General features: G+C 41.8%; 1 protein-coding gene across 10 annotated transcripts in view; it reads right to left on the reverse strand.

Annotated features, from left to right (window-relative positions):
* Positions 1 to 908: 908 nt before the first annotated feature.
* The window catches only part of clasp2 (cytoplasmic linker associated protein 2), a 673,953-nt gene continuing 653,920 nt past the window's right edge, over positions 909 to 20,941 (reverse strand). For 9 of the 10 annotated variants that reach the window (XM_068032248.1, XM_068032247.1, XM_068032246.1 and 6 more), the window contains 3 exons: positions 10,150 to 10,356; positions 4,089 to 4,205; positions 909 to 2,617 (listed from right to left, as the gene is read on the reverse strand). In XM_068032248.1, coding sequence (XP_067888349.1) covers positions 2,531 to 2,617; positions 4,089 to 4,205; positions 10,150 to 10,356 — 411 coding nt within the window. In that variant the 3' untranslated portion in view covers positions 909 to 2,530. The remainder of the gene's footprint in view (positions 2,618 to 4,088; positions 4,206 to 10,149; positions 10,357 to 20,941) is intronic. The other variant, XM_068032254.1, reaches the window with a different exon arrangement.

Raw genomic sequence — 20,941 nt, forward strand, 5'->3', positions numbered from 1 at the left:
CTAGCCACATCAACCCAAGCCTGGATATTTGTCCAGGTTTTGCTGCATTTCTACACTGACTGCTTCAGTATCTGAGGAGTTGTGAATGGTGCTGAACATTGTGCAGTCATCAGCGAACATGGATAATGGAATAGACTCGAGGAGCTGAATTGCCTACTCCTGTTCATATGTTCAAGGGTAGGTACTGTGACTCAGTGACAACTAGATGAAAATTCTTAGAATCTCTTGGTCCCTTCTCCCCCTGGCCACACATGCACTCAAAGATAGGGTACTCATTTTATCAAAAACTGAAAAGAATTGGTCCTGACTGACTGATCTACTAGTGTTATTTTTGGACATAAGACTGCCTTAAGTCTTTCAAAATGCATTTTTGGACCATTGTGAATCCTGTAAAGACTTATACAGACATCAAAGAAGACATGTTGATTAACTGTTTAATTCCCTGCAGGAGTTTGAATAATTAATATTAAGATAATTCAATTTTTCTTCCACTCCTTTCTACAGGTTAGATAATTAGATTGGTTATTTTTGGTTGGAATGCTTTTGCCAATAAGGTGAGACTAGTCTTAAAAACCAGTTGTTCACAAATAACCTAAAGATAGACCCAAGTATGATTCAGACTTACACCAAGGTAAAAGTACAGTCTATAAGAACCAACCAACCTAAGTCATTAAATGGGCATCAGGTAGAAGTAATGAACATTGATGGTAGAACCCATATGCCACAAATTATCAATCTTTTTTCATCATGTTAACAGAACAATTACATCATTAGTGGCATCATTTTTCACATGGGCCACACAGATTTCTCAGTTTAACTCTGGTTCTAGTCTTTTTCAAAACGTTACAAAAACAGATGACAGAAGAAACAACTTTAGTGACTCAAGAACAAGTTAATAATGTTATATACAGTTTATTGCCAGTGTATGCACATTTGTAAGCACATAACTATAAATACATCAAATAATACAGTGTAAACCAAATAAACATTCACGTAACACTATATCCTTGATGCAGGTGCTAAAAAAAAAGCCAGTAACAGATAGAAGACTTGCTTAAAATCTTTAAATACATTTCTACAAATTTTTCATTAAACAAAAAGGGCAACTCTCTAACAGCAGCAAAACAACAGTCTGATCATGTTTTGCTTTCCTAGTTAGATTCAATTTTACTGGATGCACTCAGTTTAGTTTTGGACTTCACACATCCAGCTCCACGAGCATCACCATCACAGAACAACTGGCAACAAAACTATTTCCAGTATCGACTTAGGACATGTCATTGAATGTTAGTCATTATGAAGGATTTTAATGACTCAAAAAGAGCAACCAGGTAAAAGTAGGAGACTTTGTTTTTTTTTTAAAGGAAGTGTAAATTACGTTAGCAGGTTGGAAAAATACCTGTTTGCAATAAGAGGTAGCGAGAACACTAATGTAATGTGCTGACATCTCCATAGTGATCCATCTCATTTGCTTTCCCAAATGGACGCTGTCAAAATCTTACGACCTTCACATTGTACTGCACATAGTAGCTATTGATGTTAAGCTTCCTGGAACATCTACACAAAGCCATCACAGATAAGTAGGCCAGTAGCACCATCACAATGTTGTCTATATATTTAAAGTTACTGCTGAGGCAAAACTTGCCACATAAGCTTTCCTACCTGATGAATGTGTGCATTCTACTAGAACTTTAGAAACACATACTAAGTATAGACAAGTTACATACTGAGTGTGCTTGTGTAGAGCACTCCACTCTGATGCACTTTGCTTGAAGAAGGGGTGATGACACATGTCCATTTGGCAATGCTACAAGCCTCACGCAACCTGTACGCAGCCACTTAAACCTACTACTGAGAAATGGGACACAGAGATGACTCGCTGCTGCTCAGGAATGCTCAGCTCTTCTAGCTTTCTTCTGTTTAGTTTGCATTACTGTTATTGAGGGAACAGCAGAGTAAATCAGTGAATGCACAAGTAACACCGGAAAAACCAGACAATTCCAGCCCCAGGCCTTGCACAACATGAAGTTACAATCCCTAAAGTTTTGTTATGACAACATGCACCCAAAACAAGGCAGTTTGTTACTGCTTCAATCTGGTTCTAGTCTGACTTACTGGAGGCTTCTCCTTTACCGATTATTTGTGAAATCTAACCAGAAGTAAATTATGTAGTAAAAGGAAATTGTAATGCTGCCGGATAGAAGCAAAAATTTTTTCTGAAGCTTAAAGCATTCTTTTTTTAATCATAATTAGCATTTTATTTGTATAACTGTAACACTGGTAAACATTTATTAGAAGAAATACAGAGGAGTCCGAGTGAGAAGAAAGATAAACTGATTTGAGTTTTATTTGGACTGACTAATACTGTTTCCTCTGATCTGGAATAGATTCTGGTGCAACAGTCACATGCAGGCTGAGGGAAGCCATTTGTTGTATACAGCTGTGATGAATCAAGTTCCAAAGAAGAGTCTGATCTTGAAAAACAGGTTGTTCCTTCCCCAGACGAGCTGCTTTAAAACAGCTGCTATCTCTAGCTTTGACCAGTGAGGTCTGACGCTGAGCCACTTGTGCTAGAGCCAGTTTGTGCACGTTTAATGTACAAGTTTAACAATTTCATCTGAAACACAAAACAAATTAAGAAATGTGTTAACTTTTTCAGTATACAGGATTTAAACAGGGCTGCAAACATTACACAATCTAACAGCAAAAAACAATTCAGAGGAAATATTAGGCCAGTAAGTCATAACTGTAAATACAAACAATCTAATGAATTGGTCCTAGTATTATAATCAATAGCACGGATATGGAGATTGAGGCTTTGAAATGTTTTCGTAAGATTTTAAATATTCCACATTGTATAATTTTTGTTTCCAATGCTGACGGAAAAAAGAGGAATTCACAAATGAAGGAGAGAGCCCTGTTAAGAAAATGATGAGCATTCAAATTATTTCAGAAATACACTCCTGTTCCAACAGATTTCAAACACCTCCATCTGATACACCAATCACAAATACTTGTGATGAGACAGTATTACCAGTATTCTCTTGTTTGAGTGACATGCAAGACTGTGAATAAATTAAGTGGCCATAATATTACAATGTCAACGTTATTCTAATTTCTAACAAAGACTGCATTCAAATCTGCATAACTGGCATCAAATGTAGCTTGTGAATTACCATCTGGAATCCTGTATGCTCTTGTGGGACATTTGAGTTGATTATGAAAGAGATTTAAAGTGCTATAAGATTAACGGAAAGGTAACTAGTTGTGAAGGCGCAGTAGTCCTTGCTGTTTATTACATAAAAACAATGTCAGCAGTGTCATCATGAATAGCAACATAATTCACAGAAAAAAAGAGATACAGACTTCAGTTTTTATCAAGGAGAAAACACACCTGTTCTGAACTCTCACCTACCACTGATAATGAGTGCACAGTGACTTACAGGCTTCATCATATGTCTGAAGTTATTTAAAGGGCTTTTGAGTAATTTTGAAATTCTAAAATATTGCTTTCAATCAATTTTACAATCAATAGCAGCACAAATGAGGAAGGACAAATTGTTTTTTGTTGTTGTTGGGATATGGCAATGCTGGCAAGGCTGCATTTATTGACTCGTTATCCTGCTTTGCAACTCAGTAGCTGGTAAGGCCACTTCAGAATGGCATTAAGTGAATTTAGTGTGGGACTAGGGTAACATGTAGGACAGACCATGTAGGGGTGTAGGGTTCCCTTTTCTGAAGGGTCTTTACAACAATCATATTTTTTTCAGGTGTGAGCCCACAAATTACTAAATTCAATTTCACAACTTGACAATAGTGAGATTTGAATTCACTACCTCCAAGATATTAAATCAGACACTAAAATCATGACACTGTGTTAATCAGAACAAGAGTTAGGTAGAAGGAAAAAATTGTGGGTTTCTTGAAAGAGTATAATGCTTCTCAGCTTGCCTCCAATGCAGTTCAATGTGCAGAACTGCTACTTTGTCCATTGTACGACGCAAGTTTGACTGCTTTGGACAACTTTAGGAATAATAAATCTACAGGTGCTTGACACAAAATATGTAAAAAAAAAATACATAGTTTACCTTACTTCCAGTGAGTTGACCAAGGTGGGGTTTAAGGTCTTCACCAATAACTGAATAGATGGCTACAAGGCAAAATACACTTGCTTTGCGAACACTGCTCTCTGTATTGTCATAACCCTGAAAAAAATTGCGGTTGAGTTAAATAGATTTTTTAAAATGAGGGCAGCGGTTTAAACTAGGACTGGGAAACTATAAAGTACTTTTAAATTTATAGCTTATCTAGTTAAACTAATTAATAAAATTTCAATCAGGTAGTAAGGAAACAGTAAGAGTATTAGCACAGAACAGTTCTAGAGGCATTAATTAAAATGAATAATTTATACAAGGTATTACAACTAGATTCCAAAAGAGGGAATAGTTCAATTGCTTGCAATTCCTGCACCGTGGGAATTTCAGGACACTTCATGTGTCTTGGGGGAACCACGTGTGCAGGAAGTGTCACCAGCTGCCTGATGTTGAGCTCAGGATTTCAGAACTTGAGTGGCAGCTGGAGTCACAATGCAGCATCAGGGAAGATGAGAGCATGTAAACGGATAGTCGAAGTGGGTGGGGCCTATTAGGGACAAAGAGAGTGATATATGCTTACAGGTGCAGGGCAAGGTTAGAATACTTCATGAGTACCCTGTATTGGTGTTTACCAAGGAAAAGGATGCTGACAAAAATATTGGTTAAAGCACAGATGGTAGAGGTGATGGACAGGATAAAAATTGATTGAAAGGAAGAACAAGAAAGGCCGGCTATGCTTAGAGTGAATAAGCCGCCTGGTCTAGATAGCTTACATCCCAAGTTGCTAAAGGAAGTGGGAGTGGAGATAGTGGAAGGGCTTGCCAATCTCCCAATCTTCCCTAGCAGAGGATTGTAGAATGACAAATGTGTCGCCCTTATTCAAGAAAGGGTGTCAGGAAATTCCTAGTAACTACAGGCCAGGCACTTTAACTTCAGTGGTGGGTAAGGTTTTAGAGACGATAATCAGGGAGAAAAATCAACAGACACTTGGAGAGGTTTGAGTTAATTAAGGACAGCCAGCATGGATTTGGAAAAGGAAGATCATGCTTGACCAAACTAATTGAATTTTTTGATGAAGTAACAGAGGAGGTTGATGAAGGGAAAGCAATGGATGTTGTCTAGATGGATTTTAAGAAAGCATTTGACAAGTGCCACATAAAAGGCTAGTTAACAAAATTGAGGCTCAAGGAATAGGAGGAGGGTCAGTGACAGCTTGCAAAAAAAATTGGCTTAAGGACAGAAAATAGCGAGTTGTGGTGAATGGTTGGTTGTTTTACAGACTGGAGGATGGTAGACTATGGTGTTACCCAAGATTCAGTGCTGGGACCGCTACTTTTTTTTGCTATATATAAATGACTTGGCTATTGGAATACAGAGTAAAATTTCAAAATTTGCTGATGATATGAAACTTGGAGGTGTGGCTGACAGCGAGGATGATACCAATTGACTGCAACAGGACAGATAAGCTAGCAGAATGGGCAGACAAGTGGCAGATGGAATTTAATACAGAGAAGTGTGTGATGCAATGCATTTTGGCAGGAGGGAAAGGGAGAACTGATCTAGTCTAAATGGCACAGTTCTAAAGACTGTACAGGGACAAAGAGGGACCTGGAGGTTAATGTGCACAGATCTTTGAAGGTGGCAGGACATATTGAGAGAGTAGTTAGCAAAGCATATAGGATCTTGGGCTTCATAAATAGAGGTAATGAGTACAAAAGCAGGGAAGTTATGCTGAACCTTTATAAAGCTCTGGTTAGGCCACAACTAGAGTATTGTGTCCAGTTCTGGTCGCCACACTTTAGGAAGGATGTGCGGGTCCTTCCGAGGTTGTAGAGGAGAACCTGAATGGTTCCAAGAATGAGGGAGCTTAGCTACAAGATGAGGTTGTTTGTAGAAGCTGGGGTCCTTGGAGCAAAGGAGATTGAGGGGAAATTTGATAGAGATGTACAAGATTATGACAGGCTTAGACAAGGTAGACAAAGGAAAGCTGTTCCCATTAGCTGATGGTTCAAAGGACGAGGAGACTGAGATCTAAAGTTTTGGGAAAGAGATGTAGGGGGGGATGTGAGGAAGAACTTTTTTTTACGCAGTGGGCGGTAATGGCCTGGAAGTCACTGCCAATGAGGGTGGTGGAAGCGGAGTTGATGAATGATTTCAAAAGGAAACTGGATGGGCACTTGAGGGAAATAAACTTGCAGGGCTACAGGGATACAGCGAAGGAACGGGACTGATTGGATTGCTCCAAAGAGAGCCCGCTTAGACATGATGGGCTAAATGTGCTGTAATGACTGACTCTATAAAGACTTGAGTATGCCCTTTCATGTGACCCATTAATTTTTTCTCATACACTCTCTTCCCCTCTTATTTCCTTTTGGATATAACAATTAAATGGCGAAAGCCCAAATCATAACACCATGTCCCCAAATTGAAAGGTTATTCCAAGTTATATTAAATACAGACCATAAATTCAAATACTGTGTGCTTAATAAAACAAGCAAAATATAACTTTGAATAATCCAAGGGTTTAAAATTGAAGGGATAGAAATTGGAACCATAGTGTAGTTAATAATAAACTAGTTAATCTGCTATAGAACTGGTTCTCAAACTGGGGTCCGCGAAATAATCTCTCTAGCAGGCGAGAACGAAGAAAACACAATGGGAGAAAAAAAGACAAGACACAGTAGTTAATGTCAGTCCTACGCAAGTCACTGACAAAATGTCCAGCCCCAAAGTTCCTGAATATGCACCCTTCTTTGTGGTGAGAGGCAGCTTGGCTGCCATGAGTTTCAACGGTGAGCCTCGCATTTACTTTCGGCGAAGCGGAGAGTGGGGAATGGGAGCGGAGGATGGAGGAGAGGTGGGAGGCCAGCTACTGCTGTAATACTAGGGTGCATTCAATTTGGTATCATGGGACAGCATTTTCCCTGCAGGCTTCTTAACTGCATTGTAAGGTTTGAATATGGGTCAGAAGCCCGCACTGTGTGGGCAACAGTTACTGATTCTCCCTTGGGAGACCAATTAATGGCCAGAGCGGGGTTTGCCATCCAATTAAGGACGGTGGGCAGGTTCTTGAAGCTGAAGGACCAAGCAAAGGCCTTCCAGGTTGAAAGTAAGCAAGTGAGAGGGCAAGCCAAAATGGAGGCGCCCTAGTTCTCCAACTTTTTTTAAAGTTTAAATTAAAAAATGTGTTTTGCATCCAGGCCACCACTTAGAGGAAGGCACCCTCTACCGGGCAGCCTGTGGCTGCTGCAGCATTCAGACAGGCTGAGAGGGTCTCTAAGCCTGCCTAGAGCATTGGCCCAAACCCCCAAGTCTGCTGCCGGGAGGCTGCCTCCAGGCACCTAAACTGGCCACCACTGCCTGCAGGAACCTGGAAGCCAAATGGAAAATCTCAGCCAGCCTTTAATGGCCTTAAGTGGCCCTTGATGAGCTGCATCAGCTACCCACCACGTGTGGGCAAGTAGCCCTGTTGCCTCCTCCCCTACCCAAATCCTGCCTCCGCAAAAATGGCCCAGGGGCAGGGCAGAGCCAGGGAACCAGAATGCTGGCTGGCGGGGCTATTTTAAGCTCCTGTCTGCCTCCGATCCTGGCGCCAGCGGAGGCTAAAAATCAAGCCCATACAGTGAGCAAGTGTCATTATAATGATGGCTGGCCTGCTGAGCATTTCCAGCATTTTCTCTTTATATTCATCTCATGTTGGTTTGATTCATGTAATTGTGGAAATGCTGTCAGTTGGACTTACTTAAATCTTAAAACAGTTAGGTTGGCACGCCTTAGAATGTTAGTGGAGTTACAATTATCATTTATTTCTTGATTGTCTGGACTGTCTCATCACTGTCTAAATCAGTGAAATAATCCTCAAATTGTTACTCTAAGCCATTAATCTTTTTTAAAAGTATTAAAATAGTCACTTGGTAGTACCGAACTTGAGAACTGATGAAAAAAAGAGACATGCTGTCAAAGCTTTTCATCTTGCACTCATCAGGGCAGATGCAAGAATGCCAAATTCCAAAGGGAGCAACAATATATACTGCACAAAAAAAGGGTGCTGATTGGTTGGCAAGTTGACTCTGTTTGGTTGAGGCATTGCCATGCAGCATGCACCAGGGAACTATTGTTCCCCATGCGTTTGTTTAATTCGAAAAAGGCGCAACGCCTGAACATGTTCCTTTTGCCTGCAGAGGACAGGTCCCTGTGTACAAATATATGCAGCTTTTAGCAAGCCTAAGTGCTCGACTGATAATCTTAAATGGGTTGTTAGTGTAATTCTTAGCACACTTGGGATTGTGCAGTAAGTGTTGTCCAATCACAGAATCACATCTAACGTTACACATTGTGTTGAGTTTTGCAAGTATGGGCTGGTTGAGTATGGTCAGTACTCTGCCTATTACAAACAGCCAAAGGGACGTGCTGTTGGATATGATCTGCTAGTCGTTGGCACGTACGGCCTAGGCACCTGGAATTCATGTACCACTTTACTCCTACAGCTCCATGTGCTACAAGATTGACCTTAACAGCAATCTCATAAATAGAGCCCGAGCCATTTGCTCACTGTACAAGCTTGACACCAAAATAGGGCGCATCAAAGTTATCCTGCGGGATAATGGTTACCCTGATCAGATCAGTGCTTACTGTGTAACACGCATACTCACGAATGGGCTTAAGGCTGCCACTTTCAGACCTGAAAACTGCCCAGTCTACCTCAAGTTACCCTGGAAGGGAAAGGCATCTCAAAAATTTGAGCAACAGGTGAACCTAGCTGTTTCACACTGCTACTATGCAGTGGTATTTTCCACTAACAGGATGCTGCAGTCAAGCCAAAAAGACGTTCTGCCTACCACACAAATGAGTAATGTGGTAAATGAGACTGGTGGATCGTATCAAACAGCACGTCCCTTCAGCTGTTTGCAATAGGCAGAGCACTGACTGTATTTGCAAAACTCAGAACACAATGTGTAACGTTAGAAGCAATTCTGCGATTGGACAGCACTTACTGAACAATCCTGAGTGTATTAAGAATTAAACTAACAACCCATTTAAGATTATCAGTTGGACACTTATGCTTGCAAGAAGCTACATATATTCACGTGCAGGGACCTATCCTCTGCAAGCAAGAGTAACATGTCCAGGCATTGAGCCTTTTTTCAATTAAACAAAAGTGTGGGGGACAATAGTTCCCTGGTGCATTTTCCATGGCAACACCTTGACCAGAGTTAACTTACCAACCAATCAGCATCCTTTTCTCACACAGTATAAATTGTTGCTCCCTTTGAAATTTGGTATTCGTGCATCTGTCCTGATGAGGGCAAGACAAAAAGTTTTGACAGCATGTCTCTTTCTTCAGCAACACATTATTAAAATACTCTGATTTGCAGCATTTTCATATTATGAGCAATATATATTATAATTTACATTGGGGGGGGGGTCCATGATTACTAATCCATTTGAAAAGCAGTGCTTCAACCAAAACAACTTGAGAACCACTGTCCTATAGCATTGCACAAGTGCAGTCAAGACCAAGTGCTGTCTTCAGTTCACTGGGTTAGTGGGAACATATTGTCATCTGGTGTAGAAAGAGGTGCGTGTGGAAAAAAGGTGGGGGGAGGGAGGAAGGGAAGAAAAGGAAAAGGGGAGCAGGGAAAGGAGGTCGATGAGGGAGAGGAAAGGAAAAGGGGAGCAGAGGGGAAACAGGAAGCTGGGTAAGAGGAGGGGAGGAGAGGGGCAGGATGGTAGAGGAGGATGAAGAGTGTTAGCAAAGTCCATCAGCAAGTGAAATCAGCCATCTATCAATTTTTAATATATAATGGAGATAATACTGCTGGATTAAATTGCACCACATATCCAACACACTTTTCTCAAATTGTCCAATCCCCAGTTTAGATTCACTTAGTCTTATGATGTAATCTAAATGTTCTGATTACTTTACATCACTACCACTCTGAAGCCATTTTTTTACCCACCATTCAATTTATGAACTTTCACTAATTTATTTTATGGCAATTTAAGTTAAAACATATAAACTATTTATATTTGAAGTTCAATGGTAGCTACATACCATTAACAGACCAGGAATAATTTCAGGCAACAACTGGTTTAGAGTCTCTTTATGGACTCTCTCTATGATCTTGGTTTGCATTTTGATTGCTGCTAAGTTGATGGGGCATTCTGCAGTCTGGATAATAGGACAAAGCACTTTAATACACTGCTCAGGATTGATGGATGTAGCCAGGGCTGTAGCAGCTTCTTCGGCAGCTCTTACCACCTAATGAACAATACACAAATGTTAGAACTCCATGAACCTTTTCAGCTACCACAATATTGCTTTTATCTATACTGAAGTGGGGGGGGGAGGCTGGTTGGTGGTGGAGGGGAGTGGGGGAGAATATCAGTAATATCTATAAAGGTCTCAGGGATGTAAAGAGTGATTAAAGAATAGCTCAGTGACCCTTATTCACAGTAGCACCCATCTGTTCATTTACAATTTTATATTTATCTTACTATTAATCAAAACAACAAATGCGCATTTTTGTGAAGAAGCTTTAAATGAGAAGATTAATTTATTGACTTATTTTCTCATCAATATGTTGGACACTGATTTAGTGTGATACCGGTCATCGTTTTGCTTGCACACGTAGTCAATGTTTGCCCATACACTTGTAGCAATTCAGAGTATTCCAGACAGATGTCATTCTGTGAGGAGTGATCTTGATCACACTCTCTCCCTCTCTCCGTGTCCCCCCCTCTCTGTGGCGTTCCCCACCACCCGTATCATCCTCGCTCGGTGTCCCCCACTCTTTCTCTCTGCCCCCGCTTCTCTCTCCCTCGCTGTCCCCCCTCTCTCACTGCCCCTTCCCTCTTTCTCTGTACGCCCCCATCTCTGTATCCCCCTCTCCATCTGTGTTCCTCTCTCTCTCTGTGCCCCCCTCTCGGTCTCCTGCATGCTCTTGCTCTCTCTCTGGCCCCCCACCATCTCTCTCTCTTTCAGTTGCAGACAGCTGGGAGGGCTCAGAACAGCAGGTTTGTGGTTGGTCAGTTTTTTAAAAAAAACTTGCAAAAGTCGGAAACCGCTGGAAAATCCCGAATCTATCTGAAGTTCAGAAATCGATGTTCCCGACGTCAGCACCTGTCAGCTGTGAAACTGACAGCATGATATTTTTTAAAAAGCTGGGCTGAAAGACGACGGCAATGGAAAATTTCTCATCTCTGAATTACATCCGCGGGCCAGATGGAAACCTTTGGTGGGCCGGATCCTGGCCCACAAGCTGTATGTTGGACAACCTTGTTGTAGAACATTCCATAATATATTGCTTTTCCAAACTATTTTCCTTGTTTCAACATACTGCACATAGATGTCAGCTTTTACATTTTGCTATACTGATGACTGGGTACCATTTTCAAAAGAATATCACTGAAATGACCCATTCATCTGTTCCCATATCCGTAATTTTACATAACAATAAGAATAATCTGGACTAAAAACAGAAACCTCATCAATGTGTACAAAATTGCATTGTAATCATAATGTGGCCCTTGGGAGGAAATAATATTGTGCAATAAAATAAGCTGCACGTTACTATGAAATTCCCATACCCAGCATAAAATTGGACATAAAACAGAGAGAGACAGACAGAGGTGCAGAAGGCGTGAGTATGGTTGGGGGGAGGGTGCGGCGGGAGCATGTTGGGAGTGGCGGGGGGATGGAGAAGAGGAACTGGGTGCGACAGGGGGAGGGGGAGCATATCAGAGGGGGTGGGCATGTGTGAAGTAGAACGGGTGGGCATGTGTGCAGCAGGTGGGGAGGGGGATGAGCACAGCAGAGGATCAGGAGGGCATGAGCCCAGCAGAGGGTCAGCAGGGCACGAGCACAGAGTTGGGGGAAGTAAGTGTGGCAATGGGGTGAGTGTGGCAAAGAGGTAGAGAGGGCACAAGAGGCAAGGGTGAGAGAGCGCACTGAGCAGAATGCACAAGAGGCAGAGGGCGTGACAGTGTACGAGGGAGATGGTGCGAGAGGGCACGTGAGGCTGAAGGCGCCAGAGATCGAAGAAGCAAAGACTGCCCTCTGACCCCTCCGTCAATGACCTTGAATGAACCTACACCTGCCGCTCCTTAACGTGAAAGCTTTTGGCACCTGTTTTTCCACATAAGCACTCCAACAACATATTAAAAAAGAACCCACTCAATCATCAGTTTGAGAATGCACTGTCTCAAAGATGGCACAATATGCTGAAATCCAGTTTATGATAGCTATAATGGATGGCCTGTTTGATATTCTAACTGGTACCCAACCTAAGTAACATCCTAAATGGCTTGTGTATTTCTGGGAATTTGAATCTAACTTTGTGGCCATATTATACATAAACCAAAATTCCCTCAATGTTAAATTGGTAAAGATCTCAAAATATTGCACATGCGTTAATAACTTAATATATTCTAACAATATCCTTTGTAATGTTATGTTTCCATCTACCCTGCTTACAATGCCACCTATCTCTGTGTCATCAGCAAATTAAGATATTTGGCTTTCTATTCCAACATCGAAGTCGTTAATAAATGCAGTGAATAATTGAGGCCCCAGCACAGATCCGTACAGGACACCTGCCGATTAGAGTACCTGCCCATTATCTCTACTCTCTTGTCGGCTGCTGCTCAGCCAGTTTCCTAAACAGGTCAATAATGTGCTATCAATTCCACGAACTTCAACTTTAGCGAACAGTTTCTTATGAGGGACTTCATCAAATACCTTCTGGAAGTCCATATAAATAACATCCAATGACATTCCCCACCACTACTTTAGTTATCTTTCCAAAGAAATTCCATCAGGTTTGTCAGATATGACCTACCCTTTATTGACCGCTCTCTCAACCTGTCCTACCAGCATCAATGACTTATGCACACATACACCCAGGTCCCTCTGCTCCTGCACCCCTTTTAGTATTGTACCCCTTATTGTATATTGTCTCTCCATGTTCTTCCTACCAAAATGAATCACTTCACATTTCTCTGCATTGAACTTCATCTGCCACCTGTCTGCCCATTTCACCAATTTGTTTATGTCCTTTTGAAGTTCTACACTATCCTCCAACAGTTCACAATGCTTCCAAGTTTTGTATCATCTGCAAACTGTGAAATTGTGCCCCGTACACCAAGATCATTAATATACATCAGGAACAGCAAGGGTCCCAACACTGATCCCTGGGGAACTCCACTACAGACCTTCCTCCAGCCCGAAAAACATTCATGAACCACTACTCTTGGTTTCCTGTCACTCAGCCAATTTCGTATCCATGTTGCTACCATCCCTTTTATTCCATGAGCCACAAGTTTGCTCAGAAGTCTGTTGTGTGGCACTGTATCAAATGCCTTTTGAAAATTCATGCCCACCACAGCAACAGCATTGCCCTGAACAAACCTCTCTGTTACCTCCTCAAAAAACTCCAAGTTAGTCAAACATGATTTTCCCTTCAGAAATCCATGCTGGTTTTCCTTAATTAACTTGCATTTGTCCATTTGACTATTGATTTTGTCATGAATTATTTTTTCTAGAAGTTTTCCCACCACCGAAGTTAAACTGACTGGCCTGTAGTTGCTGGGCTTATCTTTACACCCTTTTTTCAACAAGGGTGTAAAGTTTGCAATTCTCCAGTCCTCTGGCACCATCCCTGAGTCTTGGGAAGACTGAAAAATTATGGCCAGTGCCTCTGCGATTTCCAGTCTCACTTCAGTATCCTTGGATGTATCTCATCTGGTCCTGGTGCTTTCTCCACTTTAAGTACAAACAGCCTATCTAATACTTCCTCTTTATCAATTTTAAACCCCTCCAATATCTGACTGACCTCCTCTTTCAACATTGTCTGCATTGCATCTTCTTCCTTGGTAAAGATAGATACAAAGTATTCATTTAATACCCTCAGCTATGCCCTCTGCCTCCATGTGTAAATCCCATTTCTGGTCCCTTATCGGCCCCACTCCTCCTTTCACCACCCTTTTACTATTTATATACCTATAGAAAACTTTGGGATTTCCTTTAATTGTAGCTGTCAGTGTCTTTTCATGCTCTCGCTTTGCTTCTCTTATTTGCTTTTTCATTTCCCCTCTGGACCTTCTTTATTCAGACTGGTTCTCAATAGTATTTTCTACCTGGCATCTGTCATAAGCACACTTTTTCTTCTTTATCTTAATCTCTACCTCTTTTGTCATCCAGGGAGCTCTGGATTTGTTTGCCCTACTTTTCCCCTTCGAGGGAACATACTCGACTGTGCTCGAACTATCTCCTCTTAGAAGGTAGCCCATTGTTCATTTACCATTTTTCCTGCCAGCTTTTGACTCCAATTTATTCGCCCAAGCTTCATTCTTACCCCATTGAAGCTGTTCTTCCCCCAGTTAATTATTCTTACCCTGGATTGTTCTTTGTCCTTTTCCATAGTCAGCCTAAACCTCATGATACAATGATCATTATCCCCTAAATCTCTCCCACTGATATTTGATCCACTTGTCCCACCTCATTCCCAAGAAACAAGTCTAGCAGTGCTTCCTTTCTTGTTGGACTAGCAAGACACTGTTGTAGAAAATTTTCCTGAACACACTCTAGGAAGTCTTGCCCCTCACTTTAACTGCCCTTTAAACTATTACCCCAGTCTATGTTTTGTTAATTAAAATCCCCCATTAAAACTACCCTATAATTTTTGCACCTCTCTGTAATTTCCTTGCAAATTTGTTCCTCCACGTCCTTCCCACTAGCTGGTGGTCTGTAGACAACACCAAGCAATGTAACTGCACCTTTTTTGTTCCTTAGCTCCAGCCAAATTGATTCTGTCCTCGACCTCTCTGGGACATCCTTTTTCTCCAGCACTGCAATTCTCTCCTTAATCAATACCGCCACCCTTCCCCCTTTTTTCCCGAACACCCAGTATCCTGGATTATTTAACACCCAGTCCTGTCCTTCTTTGATCCAGGTCTCCGTTATAGCAACATCATATTTCCACATGGTAATCTGCACCTGTACCTCACCAGTCTTATTAACCACAATCCGTGCATTCACATACATACACATTAACCTTGATTCAGACGTTATTACTTTTTCCCTTCCTCTAACCCCACCTAATAATTTGCTATTCCCTACTCTCTTGCTATGCCTCTCCCCCAGTATTCTGTACTCCTTGGTATTCCTCTCTGATTCTTGCTCCTGGTTCCTACATCCCTGACAAGTTACCAGTTTTGCTTCCCTCTAATTTGAGTTCCCTCTCAGGTTCCCATCCCCCTGACAATTTAGTTTAAACCCTCCCCAACAGCACTAGCAAATCTCCCTGTGAGGATATTCGTCCCAGTCCTGCTAAGACACAACCCTTCCATCTCATACAAGTCCCATCTGCCCCAGATCCAGTCCTGATGTCTCAGAAATCTGATGCCCTCCCTCCATCAGTTCTCCATACACATGTTCAATCGCTCTATTCTCCTATTGCTTTGCTCACTTGCATGTGGGACTGGGAATAATCTTGGAGATTACTGCTTTTTAATCTCCTTTCCAGCTCCCTAAAATCTGTTTTCAGGACTTCAGCCCCCTTTTTACCTATGTCATTGGTACCAATGTGGACCATGACCTCCGGCTGTTCACCCTCCCTCAGAAGAATGTCCTGCAGCCACTCCGTGACATCCTTGACCCTGGCACCAGGGAGGCAACACCACCCTGGAGTCACGTTTACTGCCGCAGAAACGTCTTTCTGTTCCCCTAACTAACGAATCCCCCATCACTACTGCTCTTCGTGTCTTTCTCCTCCCCTCCTGAGCAGCTGAGCCACCTGTGGTGCCACAAACATGGCTCTGACTGCACTCCTCTGACATGGGCTGCTTCTCTATCTGAGGAGTCGTGAATGGTGAACATTGTGCAGTCATCAGCAAAAATTCCCACTTCTGACCTTAGGATGGAGGGAAGGTCATTGATGAAGCATTTGAAGATGGTTGGGCCTAGGACACTATCCTGAGATTGAGATGATTGACCTCCAACAACCACAACCATCTTCCTTTGTGATAGGTATTACTCTAATCAGCAGAGAGTTTTCCCCCGATTCCATTGACTGTAATGGGGTCAGGAGCTGAGTGGTCCTGGCAGAACCGAAATTGAGCGTCAGTGAGCAGGTTAATGCTGAGCAAGTGCTGCTTGATATTACTGTCGACGACCCATCCATCACTTTGCTGATGATCGGGAGTAGACTGATAGGGCAGTAATTGGCCAGGTTAGATTTGTCCTGCTTTTTGTGCATAAGACATACCTGGGCAATTTTCCATATTGCTGGGTAGATGCCAATATTGTAGCTGTACTGGAACAGCTTGGCTAGGGGCACGGCTAGTTCTGAAGCACAAGTCTTCAGTACTTTTGCCGGAATGTTGTCAGGGCCCATAGCCTTTGAAGTACCCAGTGCCTTCAGCCATTTCTTGATATCACGTGGAATGAATCTGATTGGCTGAAGACCGGCATCTGTGATGCTTTGGACTTCAGGAGGAAGCTGAGATGGATCATCCACTGAGCACCTCTGGCTAAAGATGGATGCAAATGCTTCAGCCTTGTCTTTTGCACTGATGTGCTGGGCTCCCCCATTGTTGAAGATGGGGATATTTGTGGAGTCTCCTCCTCCAGTCAGTTATTTAATTGTCCTCCACCATTCACAACTGGATGTAGCAGGACTGCAGAGCTTAATCTGATCTGTTGGTTGTGGGATCACTTAGCCATGTTTATTGCATGCTGCTTATGCTGTTTGGCACGCAAGTAGTCCTGCGTTGTAGCTTCACCAGGTTGACACTTCATATTTAGGTATGCCTAGTGTTTCTCCTGCCATGCCCTCCTACACTCATTTTGGTAGGAAGAACAAGGACAGACATTATAAAATAAAGGATACAATTCTAAAAGGGGTGCAGAAGCAGAGGGACCTGGGGACATTATGTGCACAAATTGTTGATGGTGGCAGGGTAGGTTGAGGAAGCGGTTAATAAGGCATACGGGATCCTGGGCTTTATAAATAGAGGCACAGAGTACATAAGGAACAAATTTATGGTGAACCTTTATAAAACACTGGTTCAACCTCAACTGGAGTATTGTGTCCAGTTCTGGGCACCATACTTTGGGAAGAATGTGAAGGCTTTGGAGAGGGTGCAGAGAAGATTTACAAAATGGTTCCAGGGATGAGGAACTTCACGTGAATAGATTGGGGTGGTTTTCTTTGGAGAAGATAAGGTTGAGAAGAGATTTGACAGACTTGTTCAATATTATGAGGGGTCTGGACAGAGTAGAAAGGGAGAAACTGTTCCCATTGGTAAAAGCGACGGGAACTAGAGGACACCTATTTAAGGAGAATGGGAAAAGAACCAGAGGCGACGAGGAAAAACCTTTTGATTCAGCTTCTGGTTAGCATCTGGAAAGTACTACCTGAGGCAGTGGAGGCAGATTTCATTTTGGCTTAAAAAAGGGAACTGGATAATTATCTGAACAGACAAAAATTGCAGGGGCATGGGGAAAGGGCGGGAGAGTGGGACCAGCTAAGTTTCTCTTGGAGAGCTGACACAGACACAAAGGGCAGAATGGCCTCCTTCTGTGCTGTAACCATCCTATGATCCTCTCAATTGTGAGCATCACAGAAAAGGTACGATCTACACCGCATGCCATTCTGCATAAGGGGGAATATTTATTTCGTACATCTGCAAACGGGTACCAGCATTGCAAATTGTGCATGCACAAACTGCAGAAGGAAGGAACAAAGGTGTTTTCACACTAACGTTGTGGCATTCATTAAGGGAAGCAACTAAAAGAAGAAAGCTTGTTATTAATATAATGCTAAGAAGTATGACTGGGTCAGGGTGGGGGCTAATCATCTTGGTCTTGCTCAATGTTTGATGTACTGCACTGATGAGAATAACGAAAAACTCAATTGGATAGTTTCATCCTTCAGTTTAACTTCCTATTCTGAACTCCCTGACACTACATATCGTAATTTATCTTTTATTACCTGTTTAATTTCTGTAGTACACGATAACATTTCTGTTGCTTAATTAACATAGTAATTGGTTTTGATGTCTAAAGCCCTTTACAAGTTTCTTACACTGATTTTTAAGATGTTAAAAAAATTGACAAGTAATAAAATAACTATACCCCACTCTTTGGAACAATGTGTATTCAAAGTAACAGCTCTGGTTCAGCAATTCTGTAAGAGGCAGCAATCTATGTGAGTAAATAATAACTTACTTAGACAAATCTAATCCTGAAAATAGAATGGAACTACCTTCACACAATTTGCATGGAATTACTCTGAAACTAAATGAACATGTAACATATCATTACAGATTAAATTTGAGAGATAAACATAAACCATTATTAAAGAAGCTGAATGCATTATGTATACTTAGTAGTTTGCAGGTCACATCATTTTAAATGTATTCTAGTGGCTGCCATAATATATGCATTGTCTGGTAAAATGTGTGTTTCTGGAGATAAGAGGGTCAATTTTGTTCTTCCTCTTCACTGAAAGAGGGTTAATTTATTATTCTTCTCATATGCATGGTGCAAATATTGCAAAATGATCCTTAGGGTAAAGTTAGTATGTTCTATTAGATAATGCAATCTTATGCTGTAGGCCAACATTTTTGCTGCGTGCTCCCCTGGAGCAAAACCTAGTCTGCTAAGACTTGGTGTTGGGAAGTCACAGACTGGGTGCAGACAATTTCCTGATAAGTGCTTTCAGCAGTGGTCTATACTCTGGATGCGCACAAACTGAAATATTACCTGAAATTTTCTCCTCCTCACTGGAACTTTAAAATAAATCAGAAACTGTTTAAATTGCTGATTCTCGGTTTTTGCTGGCCACTTGAATGCTGGTCTTAGTCAACACAAGCTCTGTTTTGCTCACCAGCAATGCTCAAGTCTGAGTTAAACGCCTAATATGCAGATTGGAATGGAACATGTGATGAACTTAAGTCCGACTGGTACAGTAACCCATAGTGGGAATCTTTTATATTTGCTTTGTTCATGGAAAAAACACAAGTGAGGCTACAAGGTTGTGCAAACATAAATTCCTCAGTGGGAGCTTCATGTCCTTGTTTGGTCTCAAGGTGACCCTGGTTCTCCAGTAACATTCAGCAGCACCCGCTAAAGGAGAATCTTAAATCAATTGCATTAGGAGAACACTTGGGAAGCAGTGACCATAATGTAATTAGGAATATTTTAATTGATGATAACGTCATCAGGTCTAAAATGGAGTCATTGTCATCCATGTCCCCTAGGATTTCCTACCACTTAGACTGTTTTCACTTATCTTGCACGGCCAACTATATGGGGCAAATGGTGCTAACCATGTGCTATTCCTGCAGGCATCAATTTCAAAGGCTTAAACTGTTTTGAGCATGCTATTTTGGGCAGAAAAAGCAGCTGTACACGCCATGTTAAAGAGCCGCAGCACACTTCAGCTCCTTTCAGCTCTCCAACAGTACAGGTGAAACTGACCAGAAAATACCATCTCTCTCACATTTAGATTACTGTGGCACTTAGATATTTAGGGCAGGATTTTCCTTTTGGGGTCAGGAGCCTGATGTCAGGATAAAATGTGGCTCCCGACCCCACGCGGTGTTGGGAATAGTTACCAGACAAAAGTCTTTACCAAGGAAGAAGATGGTAACAAGGCCACAGTGAAAGGAGGTAATTAATACACTAGAAGGATTTAAAATAGATAAGAAGGTGGTACTAGATAGGCTGTGTATACTTAAAGTTCATTAAGCACCAGAGGTGGATGAGATCATCCAAGGATACTGAAGAAAGTGACTGGAAATTGCAAAGGCATTGGCCATAATTTTTCAGTTTTCCTTAGACTCAGGGGTGGTAGCAGAGGACTGGAGAATGCCAAATGTTACACCCCTGTTCAAAAAAAGGGTGTAAAGATAAGCCTATTAACTACATGCCAATTAGCTTAACTTTGGTGGTGGGCAAACTTCTAGAAACAATAATTCGGGACCAAATTAATAATCACATGGGCAAATGCAGGTTAATTAAGGAAAGCCAGCACAGATTTGTTAAGGAAAAATCATGTTTAATTAACTTGCTGGAGGTTTTTGAAGAGGTAACAGAGATGGTTGATGACAGCAATGCTGTTGCTGTGGTGTACAAGGACTTCCAAAAGGCATGAGATACGGTGCTGCACAACAGACCTGTGAGCAAAATTATGGCTCATGGAATAAAAGGGACAGAAGCAACTTGGATACAAAACTGGCTGAGTGACAGGAAACAGAGAGTAGTGGTTAATGAATGTTCTTTGGGCTGGAGGAAGGTTTGTAGTGGAGTGCCCCAGGGGTCAGTGTTGGGACCCTTGCTCTTGATATATGATAATGACTTACACCTTGGTGTACAGGGCACAACCTTAAAATTTGCGGAAGATACGAAACTTGGAAGCATTGTGAGCTCTGAGGAGGATAGTGTAGAACTTCGAAAGGACATAGTCAAGTTGGTGGAATGGACGGACAAGTGGCAGATGATGTCCAACATGGGGAAATGTGAAGTGATTCATTTTAGTAGGAAGAACATGGAGAGACAATATAGCATAAAGGGTACAACTCTAAAGGGAGTGCAAGAGCAGAGGGACCTGGGTGTATATGTGCACCTCATTGAAGGTGGCTGGATAGGTTGAGGGAGGGAGGGGTTAATAAAGCATACAGTATCAGAGGCTTTATTAATAGGGACATAGTGTACAACAGCAAGCAGGTTATGTTGAACTTGTATAAGACACTAGTTCAGCCTCAGCTGGAATACTGTGGCCAGTTCTGGGTTCCGTACTTTAGGAAAGATGTGAAGGCATTGGAGACCGTGCATAAAAGAT

Source organism: Heterodontus francisci, chromosome 5, assembly GCF_036365525.1.
Source record: "Heterodontus francisci isolate sHetFra1 chromosome 5, sHetFra1.hap1, whole genome shotgun sequence".
In the NCBI taxonomy this organism is placed as follows: domain Eukaryota; kingdom Metazoa; phylum Chordata; class Chondrichthyes; order Heterodontiformes; family Heterodontidae; genus Heterodontus; species Heterodontus francisci.